The sequence below is a fragment of the Pelodiscus sinensis genome, chromosome 5 (assembly GCF_052426305.1).
Source record: "Pelodiscus sinensis isolate ZL-2025 chromosome 5, ASM5242630v1, whole genome shotgun sequence".
NCBI lineage: Eukaryota > Metazoa > Chordata > Testudines > Trionychidae > Pelodiscus > Pelodiscus sinensis.
This window is the reverse complement of record NC_143056.1, coordinates 69,008,718-69,024,795: the sequence shown is the minus strand read 5'-3', so window position 1 is coordinate 69,024,795 and position 16,078 is coordinate 69,008,718. Positions and strand designations below refer to the sequence as shown.

General features: G+C 44.3%; 1 protein-coding gene across 1 annotated transcript in view; it reads left to right on the top strand.

Annotated features, from left to right (window-relative positions):
* The first annotated feature begins 3,826 nt into the window (after nt 1-3,826).
* The window catches only part of TTC9 (tetratricopeptide repeat domain 9), a 34,872-nt gene continuing 22,620 nt past the window's right edge, over nt 3,827-16,078 (top strand). The window contains exon 1 of the mRNA XM_075927314.2: nt 3,827-4,344. Within this exon, the coding sequence (XP_075783429.2) occupies nt 4,065-4,344 (280 nt within the window). The 5' untranslated portion in view covers nt 3,827-4,064. The remainder of the gene's footprint in view (nt 4,345-16,078) is intronic.

Sequence of the window (16,078 nt, the reverse complement as noted above, 5' to 3'; positions counted from 1 at the left end):
AAGAGACAAATTCAACAGCCAACATTAGACTGCACAAGGGCACTGTGGTGGCATGAAAAATAGAAACTAAGGGTACATTTACACTGTACCCTGAAACAGCTATCTCCGGTATCCCAAAATAGCTACCCCGTGTCTACACAGGCCACCCATTATTTTGAAATATTTTTCAAAATAACAGGTGCGCTATTTCGTCATCCCAGTAAACCTCGTTGTACGAGGGATAAGGGATGGCTCAAAACAATGTATTATTTTGAAATTTGGCGCTTATAGATGTGCCAAATTTCAAATTAGTTTAAAAAATACACCTTTTGCAGAGAGCAAATTGCATATCTTATTTCGAGTTTAGTGTGCTGTGTAGACACACCCTAAGATTAATTTATATGAAAGGTGCTTTGTTTTCCAGTCCAGAATATTAGCCTGCTATCTCCTAATTCTTGTTGATGCTTTTGGAGTTCTGTCAGGTTTTGGAATAAACTGGATAAAATCACATCTTTAGCTTCCAGTCTTATGAGAAACCTAATTTTGATCCCTGGACTTTCTGCTGGACTCTCATATAGCTGAAGTACCTACAGGTCTGGATACCTAGTCAGATCACATAAATAAATCTTTTCTGATTTGTGAAGGTGACAGGGTCTTGCATTTTTTTCCATGGAAGTCACATAAACTGTCTTTAAAATGAATGTGCTACTTTGTTTCTACAGCTAATATTTCCAAGGCCCTTTTTTCAGCTTTTATTTTGTTTAAAGTTTCCTGGGAACTTAGTGTTGAATCTGGCTTAAAAAGATCCTCATTATTATAGCTGGTCAAAAATTAGGAAACAAATTCAATGAAAAATGTACACTTGGAACTTGTTTCCTTTTCATCGGTTTCAAATTTTCCATTTTTCATGAAATTTTTCATAGTATTTTCTGCTAAAGATTTTATCACAATCATTTTCACAATCACTATTGAAATTTTATTTACAATAACTTTTTTTGTGTCAGAACTTTCTACTAGGTCTACTCAGAACTTTGCCACAGACACATCTTATTATTTAGTATCTACATTACATTAGCATCCAAAGATCCTACTAGAAATTGGGGCATCATTATGTTAGATGCTATGCAACTACACTGAAAAGCAATGTCTCTGCCTAGAGAGTCATGACAAAAAAAATTCATTATATCAGATCCATATGAAAATACACAAAGTTGGTATTAAAAATATTGATACTTGTCAAAGCTGTCAGACTATATTTTTGGTACATGTTTTGGGAAAACATCTGGTTCCTAGTGGGTTCTGGGAGGACACACATGCTAAAATTACTTTTCAAGTTACTATTCCATTTATAGCTATTAGTCTTTTAATCAAGAAAAATGTCTAAATCATTTAGATTCACAGGATCAGCAAAGAGCTGATGCCTATAGGCTACTTTAATGTCAAGAAACATGGCGTCACAATTCTGGAAAGCATTAATAGCTCCTGGACAGAGCAATTCTCTGTTCAAGCTAGGGCCTCTGGGGAAGAGTTGCTTATGAAAGACCCAACAAACTGGAGGCTTAGGAGCAGTGTGGTCTTTATTTTTGTTGTTGAACAGAATAACTGTTAAGCATAATTGATTTACCCTCCTGGAATACAAAAATTGATGTTAGTAATACTGACATGCTAATGTCTTGAATTGCTACGTTTTAAATGTTTCTTGGGTATTCCCTTCCATTTTATCCTCCTCTCCTGGCTTTATCCATTTAGCTAGCTTTTTCTATACTACAAGTTGAACCTCTCTAGTCTGGCACTCTTGGGACCTGACCAGTGCCAAACTAGAGTATTTGCCAGATCAAAGAAGGTTAGAATTGTCTAGCAGCATGACCAATACTTCCACTGCTTAGAAGACATTTAGGGGTAAATTAGAGCTAAACAACAGCACAGAACATACCAGCCTTTCATACATTTAACACCTCATTTACATCAAAAGCTAAGTATGGGACACTTCCAGACCACTCAATTAGCCTCATTAGCACCAACACTATAATTGACAGGTACTCCCCCCCCCTTCTTTTTTTGCTATATATTCTAGGTTCCTTTTTTCCCACTTCAGCTCATCTGAAAAAATGGGTTTTGCCCATGAAAGCTCATGATACTATATATACTTTTTGTCAGTTTCTAAGGTGCCACAGGACTACTAGCTGTTTTTTAAGTTAGAGACTAATGTGGCTATCTCTCTGAGACTTTTTATCACTGAACACTGAGAGCCAGGACTGGTGGCTGTAAACAAACTTCATGGGACAGTGGGAACCTTGGCCACACACGATAAGTGGATATCCAGCTGATTAAAATCATGCTAGACCACGGATGTTGCTGGGCCAGAGAATGCTGGACTAGAGAGGTTCAACCTGTAGTAAATCCTGCTGTATATGACAAAGTGTGTTATACACAGCCATACTTCTCTTAAGCATTGTTGGAAATGGCTGTCTTGCTGGTGTGGACTGTCAAATGTGTTCACCACCTATTGCAAAGAAATTGTGGTTGACACGCTAGGAATATCCTCTTTCCCTAGGCAAAGCAAAAAGTCAGTGGCATATACTAGACTGTAAATCAAAGTACAATCAAATACATTTAAATGGAGTTTGCTTGAACAATTTGAGTTGACACTGGACAATATTGCAACTGGGTAGCTAAATGTGAACTAATAGGAATTTTCCATCCTTAATTTGTGTTTTTCACACACACATATCACCTCCAGCTTCTATGACTAAGACACACATTGCCCGTCTCCAGTTTCCAACTTACACAAAACACATCCTCCACCTCTGATTTCTAAATTAGAGAATATTTTAAAAACACTTTATGGCATGCCTAATTTGAGACACTGGAAAGTGCTCAACACCTGCCTCTCTGCAGGTGAGGCCCCTTGAAGATGGTTCAAGGTGAATACTGTGATTTTAGAATGCTTGGGATTAGCATTAGTGACTTACACACACAAGTGAACTCTCATTTCCAATAGGGATGTTAAATAGCAGCTAATAGAATAGTCGACTAACCACATTAATCCTTCACGGTTAGTTGACTCTTTGCTAGTTTCTGGGGGTGGAGCCAGCAGCCAGCGCATTCTGGCCTCACTCCCAGGGAACCCCCTGCCAAGGACAAGCTGGTCTGTGAGGGGAGCCAGTTTAAAAACCAGCTCCCTGCACAAGCCAGCTGCCTGCTGGCCCAAGCTGCTGCCTGATAGAGGAAATATCTAGGCTTATCAGCTAATCGTCTAGTCAACTACTCGCTGACACGCCTAATTTCTATGCAATACATGCAGACATCATCTCCGACCAACCAAAAGGAGATCTGAGTCAGCTTAATGGCATTTCTCTTTTTGTCGCATACAATAATCTTGACGTGCCACCTGCAGTCAGTTCCAAAATGTCCTGAAATTGTCTATGCATAATGGGAGCCAGTGAACTTGGTGATAGGACAAAGCAGAGCTGGAGGGGAGCAGGGATTTAGGAGTGCAGGTGGGGAGAGGAAAACAGGGTCTCCGAGGAAGGGAAGAAGGTGGAAATGGGGAGGGGAAGATAGGATTGAGGGGAACACAGTGCCCCAGGCAACGAGTCCCTGCAATGGGCAGGGGACACAAGGGCAGCTGCGGAGGGCAGAGAAATGGCGGAGTGCCAGGAGCCCCTAAAGAGTGTGGTGTATTTGGCTACCGCGTGTGAGACCCCCCCCCCCCCCAGTCACATTAGCAATCACCCCCTCTCCTCACTCATTCACTCAGACCGGTGGCGGGCCAGGAAACCGGAGCCTGCGCCTTTAAGAGCACAAGTGCCTGGCTGGCTGCAGGAGGCAAGAAGGTGGCTTTTTGTCTGATTTTTATTTGGGAGGGGGAGGGGGCGCCAGGCTGTAGCCTCCCCTCAGCGGCTCTTTCCCATTCCCGGCCCGCCCAGGCTGGCTGGGCTCCGGGCTCCTTCCGGGTGGGCCGGCCGGCGCTAGCTGCCCGGGACGCGGGGAGGCGGTGGCAGGCGGCTCGCAGGGCGCGGGCAGATGGGAGCGGGAGGCGGCGCGGTGTGAAGCCCATTGCCCGGCGGAGGAGCGCGGCGGGGATGGAGCGGCCGAGCCCGGCTGCGGGCGCCCAGGCTGGCGCGGAGCCCGACGAGCTGCTGCAGCGAGCGCTGGAGTTCAAGCGCCAAGGGGCGCAGTGCTACAAGGACAAGAAATTCCGCGAGGCCATCGGCAAGTACCACCGCGCGCTGCTGGAGCTGAAGGGGCTGCCGCCGCCCGAGCCCAGCGCCTCCGCCAGCTGCGCCGCCTGCGCGCCCCTCACCGCGGAGCAGCGCCAGAGCGCGGAGAGCATCGAGATTGATTGTTACAACAGCCTGGCAGGTCAGCGGGGCTGGGCGCGCTGGCATCGTCCCGTGGCCCGGGCGGGGGGTGCCCCCGGGGCCCTTGCCCCCACCCAAGTAACTTTGTGCAGGGCTGGGGGGGGGGGGGGGTCTGACCACGCCCCTGCTGGGGCTTGAGCCTGATTTACCCACGCCAGGGCGCAGTGGACAGATTTCTGTGCCCCCCATATCAGCAGCGAGAGCAGAGCAGCAGGACTGACCCCGAGAGCTCCCTGACCCCAGGGCCCGTCCGTGGCAGTGTTTACCCATTTTTGCTGAAACATTTCTCGGGGTTTCCAATTGCTGGTACTCGGGCTTTCCCCATTTTACCCGAATGTTGGACCCCTCTGGTAAGTGAAAATGCTGTTTCTGTTAATACAGCCCATTCTAGTCCATTGGGAGGAGTGTTTCTGTGTATAAGCTAGTCTGCGTGTAAATGGGAGGCGCTTTAAAGTAAGGCAGTGTTGTAGAAGATACAGTCGCAGGCTGTAAGTGCTGTTGATGTACCTTCCACTCATTAAATCACAGCATTAAACTGTACTTAAATACTCTTCTTTATTTGCTTCCCTCCATCCTTCTATATTAACCCCATATTTACCCAGAAAAAAAGTGAAGTTATTTTTTGTGCTTATTGTCTCCTATTTAAAAATATTTGCAATAAATGCTGATGAATTTCCAGAAAACACTAAATAAATAAAAACCAAAAACAAAGGGCCTTGGGTATTTCTTAGGGGGAAATATGAGTCTTGCCTCTTCTCCCAGCCCTCCTCCCCGTTTCTTATTAACCAGGGATCACTCTGCAACATAAGCCCCTATATATTATGCCCCCAGTGATATCATTTGTGTGTATGAAATATTCTTTTCATATGTTTGAAAGTACTTCTGCTGGCCTATTGGGGAATGGTGCAGCATTCTACCAGTCCTTCCTGGGCAAATAGAGAGAAAATATATATCAATCATTCCTTTTTAGGGTTCATCTGCATTCCTACTACTATTACTCAGCACATGTGCACACAAGCACTTCATATTTTTTTAAACAGCTGTAGAAATGTTAACTAATTAATCCCTCATAAGTCCAGGAAGATAGAGAGATAATAGAATGATGTTTGTATAGGATGCTCAGATGCAGAAAATGTAAAATCTCTGATTATTTCTTTTCTTCAGCCAGACATTGCCTTAACTTATTTTACCTTAGCTTGCCTATAATTTACAACATTAGCGAGAGGGGGTTGTCCTACAAGGAAATGTCTGGACATTTTTGATAACCACATATGATAGACAGATCGATCCATCCATTAGCTATAAAAGTTAAAAGAAAATGTAGTTCTAGCTGGTTGCTAAATATCAACTGCCACACTAGGCAGAAGATGCTCCATCATTGCATTTGAGTTTGCTCCCTTCCAGCTGGTTGGAACCCCTCTGTGGAGGGGTTACACTACTTTATAACTTGATCCTGCAGTCCTTACTCAGACAGAACTTGTGTTGATTTCCTTAGGAGCTTTGCCTGAGTAAAGACGCAGGACTAGAGGATATTTTAATGTCAAAAATCTTTTTTTCCCTACTACTTACTAGGAACCCCCAAAACCAAAAAACTTGTTTCTGCATATACAGGAGAGAGTAAATGAAAGAGAATAACTTTAGATTCTCCCCTCTTTTCCCCCTACGTCCTATTCCTTTCCAAAGTGATGTTTCCTTATTATCCTTGGCAAACATTTTGGCCACAGCCAGGATACTAGCTTATCAGCTATTACCTTCACTTACTTGTCTAGGCACAGGTTAGCTTTGCATCTTGTAGTGTTATACAGTGCTGAAAAAATGGGGAATAAAATCGATCAATTTTCTACCCTCCCTAATACCCCTTCAGATGCATTCAAACAACCCCATTAATTTCAGTATAACTGAAGGTAAAATTTAGGCCCCTTTTAGAACATGTTTTCCAATACTATGTGTTATGGTTCCTTCAATTACCATTTAAATGGCACATGGGAAGAGAAAAGATTTCAGTATAATATTGTAACTCCCTAAATATAATTGTCTCTTTTGAAAAAAAAAAAAATGTATTCATGGGTGTTTGTTAAAATCAAACAACTTATGGTAAGGCATGTTTACATTGACAATGTTATAGAAAGAACCCATAATACCATTAATAGCTTAATGCAGTTTAATGTGTTCCTAGTCTTAAAATATTTCTAACTCAAGAAATATCTTCACTCTGAGTCTTGAAATATAAATTAGGCATGAATCTAGAAGGTGAATGGTCTTGGAAAGGACTGTTGTTGTTTGCTTTTTGTTAATATTTCTGCTGAGTACACAAATTGCTTTTGCTGGAAATGTTTACAATCCCATTCCTACTGACATAATAGTCCCATTTCATTTATTTATTGTTGCTGGTTTGTTTTGGGGTTATATTTTTAAAGCATTGCTGATTACCACTGCTTATGAGATTTAATATACACAGTGAGAGAACGTGTATTTAAATCTAGGTTTAGCCTAGACTTAAACAAATTTTACTCAGCTTTAAATTGTGTCAACACAAGAAAGCCTAGACTCATCTGCAGTGTTTCCGCCATAGACCAAATTCTACTCTTTACACTTGGACAATTGTTATTCTCGTGTTTTCAGTGGAGTCGCACATATGTAACTGCAGAATATGGCTCCAAAACACATGATTTCAGGTTTGCTCAATGTAACATCTTAAAATGGAGAGCAGGGTGTCTACCACACATCTAATCCTACAGGTCAAATTATAAGAGGACTGACTTTGAATTGATGTCTGAAAGGAAAGGGAGTGAGGTAAAGATGAATTGGCCCTGAATTGCCATAATGATTAGGATACGTTATTTCTAAAATAATCTTCTTTGAAAACATCAAGAGGTGTAGCAGTAAGTCTCTATCAAGAAACACTTAAGTCCACCAGAAGTCATTGAATTATTTACCCATCGGGCTCTAGCAAGGAGAAATCAACATAACAGGTAGTATTAGAACAAAGATTAGTACATTTGGTGTGGTGAAGTAAGAAGGGGTACAGAATACTCTACTTTTGAGCACTAGAGTTGTATTTAAAGAAAAAAAGCCTTAGAATAAATAAATATCTGCATAATGCTGGGCCATGCTAGCCATATGCAGTTAAGAAAAGTAAACACCAATTCTGAGTAAATGCTGGGTGATATCAACAAAACCGCCTGTCTTCTGTGTCCTTACCAGGTCTTTTAGAGCTTCCAATCTCTTCACTAAGGGATAACATTTTGCAAGTACTGCTTTGCTTTTGCAGTGTCATTTTTCCTGTAGCCACCGCAGTCTCCTGTTTCAGGGATGCAGAGAGGTGTCTTTGTGTAAGTAAAGGAAACAGATAGGCCAGGGTTAAGTGTGCACCTTAATACAGTATTACCAACTCTTTCAGTTTTATTGCAAGTCTTATGATATTGGTGATTTTCTTAAGCCAGAGTACTACAAATCATGCAATCTAATTGCTTTGTTTTTTAAAGTCTTTAAGCCCCATTAGGTGGATGGAAAATATTAATCTTAAAGGCTCAAAAAAAGATGACAAATACAAAAATAATTCATGTGGAGGTTTTTGTCCTAAAAATCAAACAGTCTTGTGATTTGGAAACGGGAGAACCTCATGATATTTTAATATGTAGAGTTGATAGTGCTGTTAATATCTCTTGCACAAAGCTACTAGCAATACTGTGGGTAAAACATAATGGTATGATGGCCTTAAATGACTTATCACATTTGTGAAGTCTAGTGTTGCCATGTTTTATAGAGACCTGCCAAAATCTTTTTATCATGAACCATTCTGATCAATCACACCAAAAACAAGAGCAGCAACATAATTTAGGTTCCCTGAAATTGCTAGGTCAGAAAAAAAATTCTGCCAACCACATAAAGCCCTGTAGAATAAACATGATTACATGCCAAACATACAGTAAGACGACTTTTATGATTCATTGTCTGCGACCTTGAGCAGGTCACTTGATTCTTCTTTTGCCTTAATCAGCCCAGTGGAAGTAAAGAACAGAAACCTCAGTGAAATCCTGCTGCACTAGAGCTAAACTTTCCTGAGTAAAAGGTTGTTTTTAAAAATAAGTGTGAGGAATGCATGCCGCAAGTTTGAACTCAAATATCATTAATAAGTTACTAATTGTCCCTTCTATTTATACAGCTCCTTTCATCCAGAATGATCTTATGTGCTTTATGAGCCCCATGCACTAGGGATGAAAAATGTTGATTCATTGGCTAATCAATTATTCGATTAGTCGCTAAGGGTGCTTCGGAAGTGGGTCTGGCCCACGAAAGCTCATCATCTAATAAACCATCTTGTTAGTCTTTAAAGTGCTATATTGTCCTGCATTTTGCTTCTGTCTTTGAAGTGTACCAACAGCTACACTTCAAAGGCGAAAGCTCTGTGGGGTGCACAGGGCCTGTGGGGGACTCAAGCAGTCCTCTGCTAGCCCCATGCTCCCCTCAGCCAGGGACTCTGAGTCCCCAGCTGACCCTGGGCTCCGTGTGGTGGTGCCACTTTGAAACACCTGGCATCAGGCGCTACGTGGTGTTTCAAAGTAGCAGTTGTGCATGGAGCCTGGGAAGTTCTCAGCTGACCCTGGGCTCCAGGTGGTGCTGCTGCTTTAAAGAACCCCCTTCTCTCTCCCACCCTTGCCGCCTCTTTCTGATAGAGACAGCGGGGGGAGGAGCGACTAGTCGACTAACATGTTGACTAGTCCTTTGCATCTCTACCATACACACAGAGATCTCACACACCCACCCTAAATTGAACCCCTTATGAGCTAGAATTCATTAGTCACTATGCCAGCAACACTTCCTAGCAGTTCCAGGTATGGAAGGGCTGTTAACTGCTTGGAGGGGTGTTCAGGTCTTAGTGCTTCCAAAGGCAGAAAAATGCTAGGAATAGGGATGTTACATTTCAATTAATCAAATAGTTGATGGAATTTCCATCGATTAGTTGAGAAGGGGAATGCTTGCTATCCCATTGCGCCTCTGCCCTTGAAATGTACGAGAGCTGGCTGTAGCTCTTGTACATTTCAAAGGCAGAGGCATAGAGGGACAGCTCAGGTCCCCAGCTCCTGTGGGTTCTCTGCTGTGCCTCTCCTTTTGAAATATACTAGAGCCCTTATACATTTCAAAGGGAAAGACGCAGCAGTTGAGACACCTTTGCCCCCCTGCCCCTTCTGTAGATGGTGCTGGGGGGAACTGGCTTTTAAGCCATATCCCCTCAGTACTGGCTCCAGCTCCTCCCCTTTGCTGCCCCTCTCTGATAGAGGCAGCAAGGGGGTGGGAAGTGACAAGTCGAGTCACTACTTGACTAGTCGCTTACATCCCTAGCTAAGAGCAGCATAATTTTAATGTTTGTTATGAGTGAGTGTGAAACAGTGATAGGCAGTCTGATAAGTGTTGTCTTAACATAGCAAACTCCCTTGATTCAGCCATGGCAGGGGGACGATGGGCACAAGCGGCGAGTTATATGGGCTTGTGGTGCCCATGCTCCAGCAATATTCAGAGCCGGGGTCTCTCCCCCAGCTCCTACCTGCCGGCCCCCCCCCCCACACGTCCTCCCACCCCGGCCCTAGAGCGTCCCCCCTGTTCTGTCCCTGCTGTGTGCAGATTTCAGTCCGCTCCCCCTTGCTGGTTGCTGCTGCATGTGCAGCATTTACCGGTAAGCGGGGAGACGCCCGGACGTGACGTGACGTGACGTGACAGCCTGGGACTTTAAAACTCCTCGGCGTGGCGTTGCACCGCATGGCCTAGCTCCAGGTTTGGAGTCCGAGGACTTCTGGGGCCCGAGCGCAGACTCCAGCCCCGCAAAGTGGAAGGCAGAAGGTAAGGTAAGGTAAGGGGAGGGGGAGGAAGGGGCTTGTGCAGAGGGGGAAAATAGGGGAAGGCACCAAGGGACAGCGTGGAAGAGAGACAAATGCCAGGGGACCAAGTGCAGACAATGAGGAAAAGGGCAGGAGGGGAGGTGTCAGTGAGAGGGGGGGCAGGGTGATGCTGGGAGAGGAGAGAGTATGGGCATTGGGGGCTAGTGGGCGAGGAGGGAGGTGCTGGGAGAAGGCTTGAAAGAAGGGGTGGGCATGAGAGAGGTGGGGATGGAGCAAGTCATGTGCGAGGGCACAGAGAGGCATGAGAGGAACGGGGGCAGAGTGGTAAGGGGGTGGGCATCAGGGAAAAAGAGGGCAAAGGGGGCAGTGAGGGAAGGGGGAGGCGCCAGGAGGGTGCAGGGCTAAGGGAAGGTGCAGGTGCCAGGGGATTCTGGGGGTGAAGCAGAAGGGCAGACACCTGCAGGGAAGGGACCAGCACCAGAGGAGAGAGGCAGGGCAGGTGTGCAGAGGGAGGTGTTAGAAGAGGGAATGAGGAGGGGTCGCTCACATGATCAGAGTGGGGCTACTGGAGGAGTGGGCACAGGGGGGAGAGAAGGGCTGGTGGAGGGGGGCAGGTTGCAGGAGGGCTGAGGGCAGTGAGAAGGGCAGGAGTCAGGACAGCAGAGGAGGGTGAGGACTTGGGGGGCAGGAGGCATCAGGGGAGCTGATGGAGCAAGGGGAAGAGACATGGCAACAGAGAGAAAAGGTAGAGGTTTATAAAATATTTATTAATAACTTGGGTGCCACAGTAGCACATCCAAACAAGCCACAAACTCAGTACTGGTGCACAACACAATTCATTCTGCTCATGGGAGGAAACTCTTAGGCTAAGTCTACACTGGCGGCTTCTTGTGCAAGAACATCTTGCTCAAGAACACGTCCACACTGCCATGTGTGAGATGTGCTTTTGCGCAAGAGCATCCATGGCAGTGTGGACGCTCTCTGGCACAAGAAAGCTCCGATGGCCATTTTAGCCATAGGGATTTCTTGCGCAAGAAATCCCTGCCGAGCATCCACACTGCTCTCTTGCGCAAGAGAGCTTACACCTGTTAGAAAAGAGCGTAGCTCTTGTGCAAGATGCCCTCTCTTACCACGCCGTCCTGTAACTTTCCTTGCACAAGAGCAGGCGGGCAGTGTGGATATTCTGTGGGTTCTTGCGCAAGTAGCCACGAGTGTAGACATAGCCTTAGAGGGAACACTTCCCCCAGACTCTCTTCCCTGAGTTAATGTCACACACATTGGGTTAATGCAATTGCAGGATAGTTGCATGAGGGGAGTTTGGTGGGGGCCAAACTAATCCCTGTGGCAAAAGTCCTTCGACAGGGGTGACATGACACCTTTTAATTCTGGTCATGTGTCCATCTTGCCCCAAGCGTGTTACCTCCAGAGGCATGGTTAATGGGCGTCAGGGCGTGGCTAATGGGGCACCACCAAAAATTATACAAACCTGCCGCCCCTGACGATAAGCGATAGCCATGTAAATTAGACATGGTACTAGGAGTCAGGAGATCTCTGGCAGTACAGCAACCCCATAGCATTACAGTGGGGTACTGGCTCATTTGATGACCTATGGCTTAATTCTGCTACCTGGAGTTGCATATGCATTGTGAATGGTTGCCATGGATGTAGACCCACTGAAATAAGTAGAACTAATCAGAGCAGTGTTTCTTAAACTATGTTCCACGGAACTCTGGTGTTCCGTGAACAATATGCAGGTATGCCATGACCTCTTCTTTATTTGTGTTCTTTATTTTTGTCTGACAATTTTTTTAAAGAAAATTTTCATACATGTTCCACATAAATATTATTGTTTGGTGTTCCATGGTCTCAAAAAGTTTCAGAAATGCTGAATCAGAGTAAGTTATTACAGTATTCATCATGAAGAGGGTGACAGAAGGTGGCTGTTAGACTGCAATGAGCTACTAGCTCAAACATCCCTATCACTCCCTGGGTTTTCCTGGAAGGAGTCCTTTCTGAATGGTGAGCAACCCAACCCTGTTTAGGTTACAGCTGTGGTAGATAATCACCAGCGTACTTGCTGATGATCAAGATGACTGGGCTAGTTGCCTGATAACTCTTTTGGCCCACATGATGAGAGAACCTCTGATTTAAAGGGTATGATATAATCAGAGCTTAAAGTGGTACACGTGCAAAGAGGCATTGAGTGGATGTTGCTTGGGTGAGTGTTGGACATACTTAGATGATGGTCTCAAACACCTTGGGAGGGGGAATGTTGTGAACAGTTACCGGAAAATATTTCTGCCATTGTGTTTATGAAGGAGGGAGGAGCAAGATCCCTATTCAGGCACATAGAGTTGCATATGCATAAAAAGGATGGAATGAAAGTGCCTCCAAATCTGTGTGGAAGTAAGCTGCTCTCTGACCCCTTACTAACTTTCTAATAAAGTCCCAGTCACTGATAGCTTAGGAAGGGAGATACACACGCACACTCTGCTATGCACAGGTGCTATTCCTTGGCTCCCAAAAATCCATTTGAAAACTGAGATTTTTACAATCTGAAGTGATACCTGTGCCCAATTGTTTTTATATTTGAGAGAAGTGTATTCATGCCCATGTGTCTCCTATTCACAGTACAGCAGTTCTATTGCCTGTAATGTGCTGCATTTGCTCTGGCCCTTCTGTTGAGCTCCCTTTGCGGGAGTTGACACAGCTAGCTGGTGATGGGGGAATGGGCAGGCAGATTAAGTGGTGAGGCAGCAGCACAATGCTTTCAAAATACAGTAAGGCAGGGGATGGCAAGAATCCAAAGGTCCAACCAAAACCCCTGGGCCGTGCTGAACTTTTCTGTTCAAGATTTACTGATTGCTCTAATGTGCATTGATATATTTAATGTAAGGGATTCACAGTAGCTTTTTCCTGTCAATGTCACCATGTCCTCCCCTCAATTTCTGTTTTGGAATTTCCTCTGGCACTAGTTCCCTCGTGAGTCATAACAAATACTTTTACATTTCCTTGTATCCCAATAAATGGCCTATGTACGAGGGACCAAGGATTGGAATCACATCAGGCTAGAGTATGTTAAGATGCTACACCCAAGTCCAATAAACCCTGCACTTAAAATTCAGGCCTAATGAGGGAGACCAATGGGTGCGGAAGAGCCGAGACGTATAATTAAAAGGGTGAGGTTAAATTTTGTCACTGTCCCAGTTTCTTCTCTCATGTGCAACTGAATAATAATGATGTAGATATAAGGAAGCAGCAGCAATTGCCAATGATAAAAAATTACAATGGTTTTATACTGCACACTGTGTTCTTGTTTATTGTAAATGTGGAGGTTAAGATTTGATAGTGCTGAAACCCATAAAACAAGGTCCTTCTGCAAAGTAGCTCAGCTGTCCTTAGAATAACAGAGTACTTCCAGTCTGCAGAGCACTTAGCACTCATGAGCTCATTATTCCTCATAATATCTTTGTGAGGCAGGAAGTATCTCTCCACTGTAGAGATGAGAAAATGAGACACAGGGAAGTTCAGTGATTAACCGAGGGATACACAGCAAAGCAGGTGCAATTAGAACTCAGGAAATCCTGATTCCAAGCCTTGTGCTTAGATCACACCTCTCTGAGTGCCTAACATTTCCTGTCACAACAAAATGTGCACCAAATATGGTGAAGTCCCTTTCTACAAATAGCCTCTTTGTTCACAGGTTATTCCTTCCTACCCTAAAACATGCCATCTGCTGCTAGTAAAATATTGACTAAATTGAACAGCTATCATCCTGTAAACCATTGATCAAACATTTTATATTATGCCCTCCGTTACTTATAATGTAATCTCTCAGTACTGCTCTTCAGTCCACACAACACAGCCGCTCAAATTATATGCATTCCTCATCCTCTCACCGTGTCACTCTGCTGTAAAAAGCCTGTCAGATGAAAACTTGGGACCATCAGGCTTCTGGGCTACTGGTCCCTCTACATCAACATCAGAAGTTATGCCCTACTCCTCCACTCTGCCAACAATGGTAGCCTCCTCCATCTGTTTGTCAGATGCTCACAGCAAGGGCTTTCTCTTCCCCAATGGCCATCCACACAGAATACTCCCTTAAACTGATCCATAAACAAACCACCTTCTCTTGCATCACATCTCTTCTCAAGACCAACCTCTGCTGTGACTACCTGCAGGAAAGGAGTCAATTTACATGCATTTTTTTTACATTTATAATGTTTGAAAAGCAAAAATGTCTATAAAGTTGTATGTCACTTGTTTTCAGAGATCATAAATTCTTGGTTAGAGACTCCTAATTTAGTATGTAATTCTACAGCATGTAGCACTGCAAGAACCTGATGACTATTGTGGCAACTAGGATTATATAAAAATCTTGATTAATTCCATTTGTGCAAACCAACTTCCTGTCATAGTATCCCAAATGTATTTATTACTGTGCACCATCCCCATAGCAACAGATGCAATTGGTTGTATATTGCTAAAAGGAGATCTGTTAGATATCTGCATTGGTAGACCATTGGGGATCTAGTTATTGACCCAGCGCTGACTCTGACTCCTTGTTTCCTTCCGTTGTTACCCAGGCGTTTCTTTGCAGTGAAGATCATAGATGCTTATTAGGAAGTTCTCGTCCCTGCTTCACACAGCCCCAGCTTTTCCTTCTCCCTTCCCCCATCCTTTAAGTATAGTCACAATCCCCTCTGTAAAAGCTCAATCTATTGCCATGAATGTCAATGTGACATCACAGATTCAGCAGTCTGACCTTCATCCGTGCCTGCAGAGAAGTAATTGGAGCATTTTATATACAACTAAACCTCTCTAAAAATTAACAGATGTGCTTATGTTTCCCTTTGCTAGATGTATTAGGGTTGGATATGTTACAACTCTGACCGGCGAAGGTTGATTTATTAATCACTGCTTACTCTGCCATGCAATTGCACAATGCATTTGCCCACACCCATCTGGTAGCAAGCTTTCACTTGGAATGTTCTGCACCACTGACAGCAGCAACTCCTCTTGCCTCCTAAGTGCAGGCTGCACAATTCCACTATCCATGTCCATTGATCTAGATACCCAAGAGCTATTGAAGGAATACGGTTGAGTCAGCAACTGAAGAATCATCTTTCACTGTTTTATTCTATTCTACGTAGGTTTTTAAAAACACTTACTACTTCAGTATCTGAGCACCTGCCAGGAGTGCATTAAGCAATGTGACTGTCACATGTTGTTTGCTCTTACCTCCTCTCCCCAGTGGAGAGAGATGCACAGTGATGTCTTGTTTTTGGGTGTGTCTTTATATTTTAATTATACCCTTTGCGATGCTTTTATATTATAGAAGGCAACACTAAAGTAATGTGTATTGAAGTTACAGCAGAAGGTGGTAAGGTTTGTGTTGGTCCTTTGTTCCTGGTGGTATTCATTCATAGTTTCAGTCCACCCCGGAGGAAAATTTTGTCTCCTGCATAGATGAGCATTACTCCTATTGTTGAGAGTTCCACTGTGCCAGAGGAATAGAATTGCTATTACTTCACAGCTGCCCACTAGTGCACTCAGGATCTTTTCCAGTCTGAAATAATTCAGCTGTTGGGCCCAGGCAACAAGTTACTCATCTATTTACTGCCACCCAGAGAAGATGGGTGGGAGGGACAGAGAAAAGGCGCAATCTTCTCTTGGATCCATCTCTCATATTCACTGACCAGAGTTGCTGAGCACAAAGTGGTGCCGTCTTCCTGTCCCCGGAAGCAAGTGAGAAACAGGGAGAGACTTTTATGGCATGGAAGTTTCTCTTGGTCACAGTACTTCCAGGAGCTACTTCTACACTGGTCTGTTGTCTACTCCCTCCTTCCCCCCCGTTCTGAGCTGTGCCCAAAGTCATAATCTAGTCTACACTGTGTG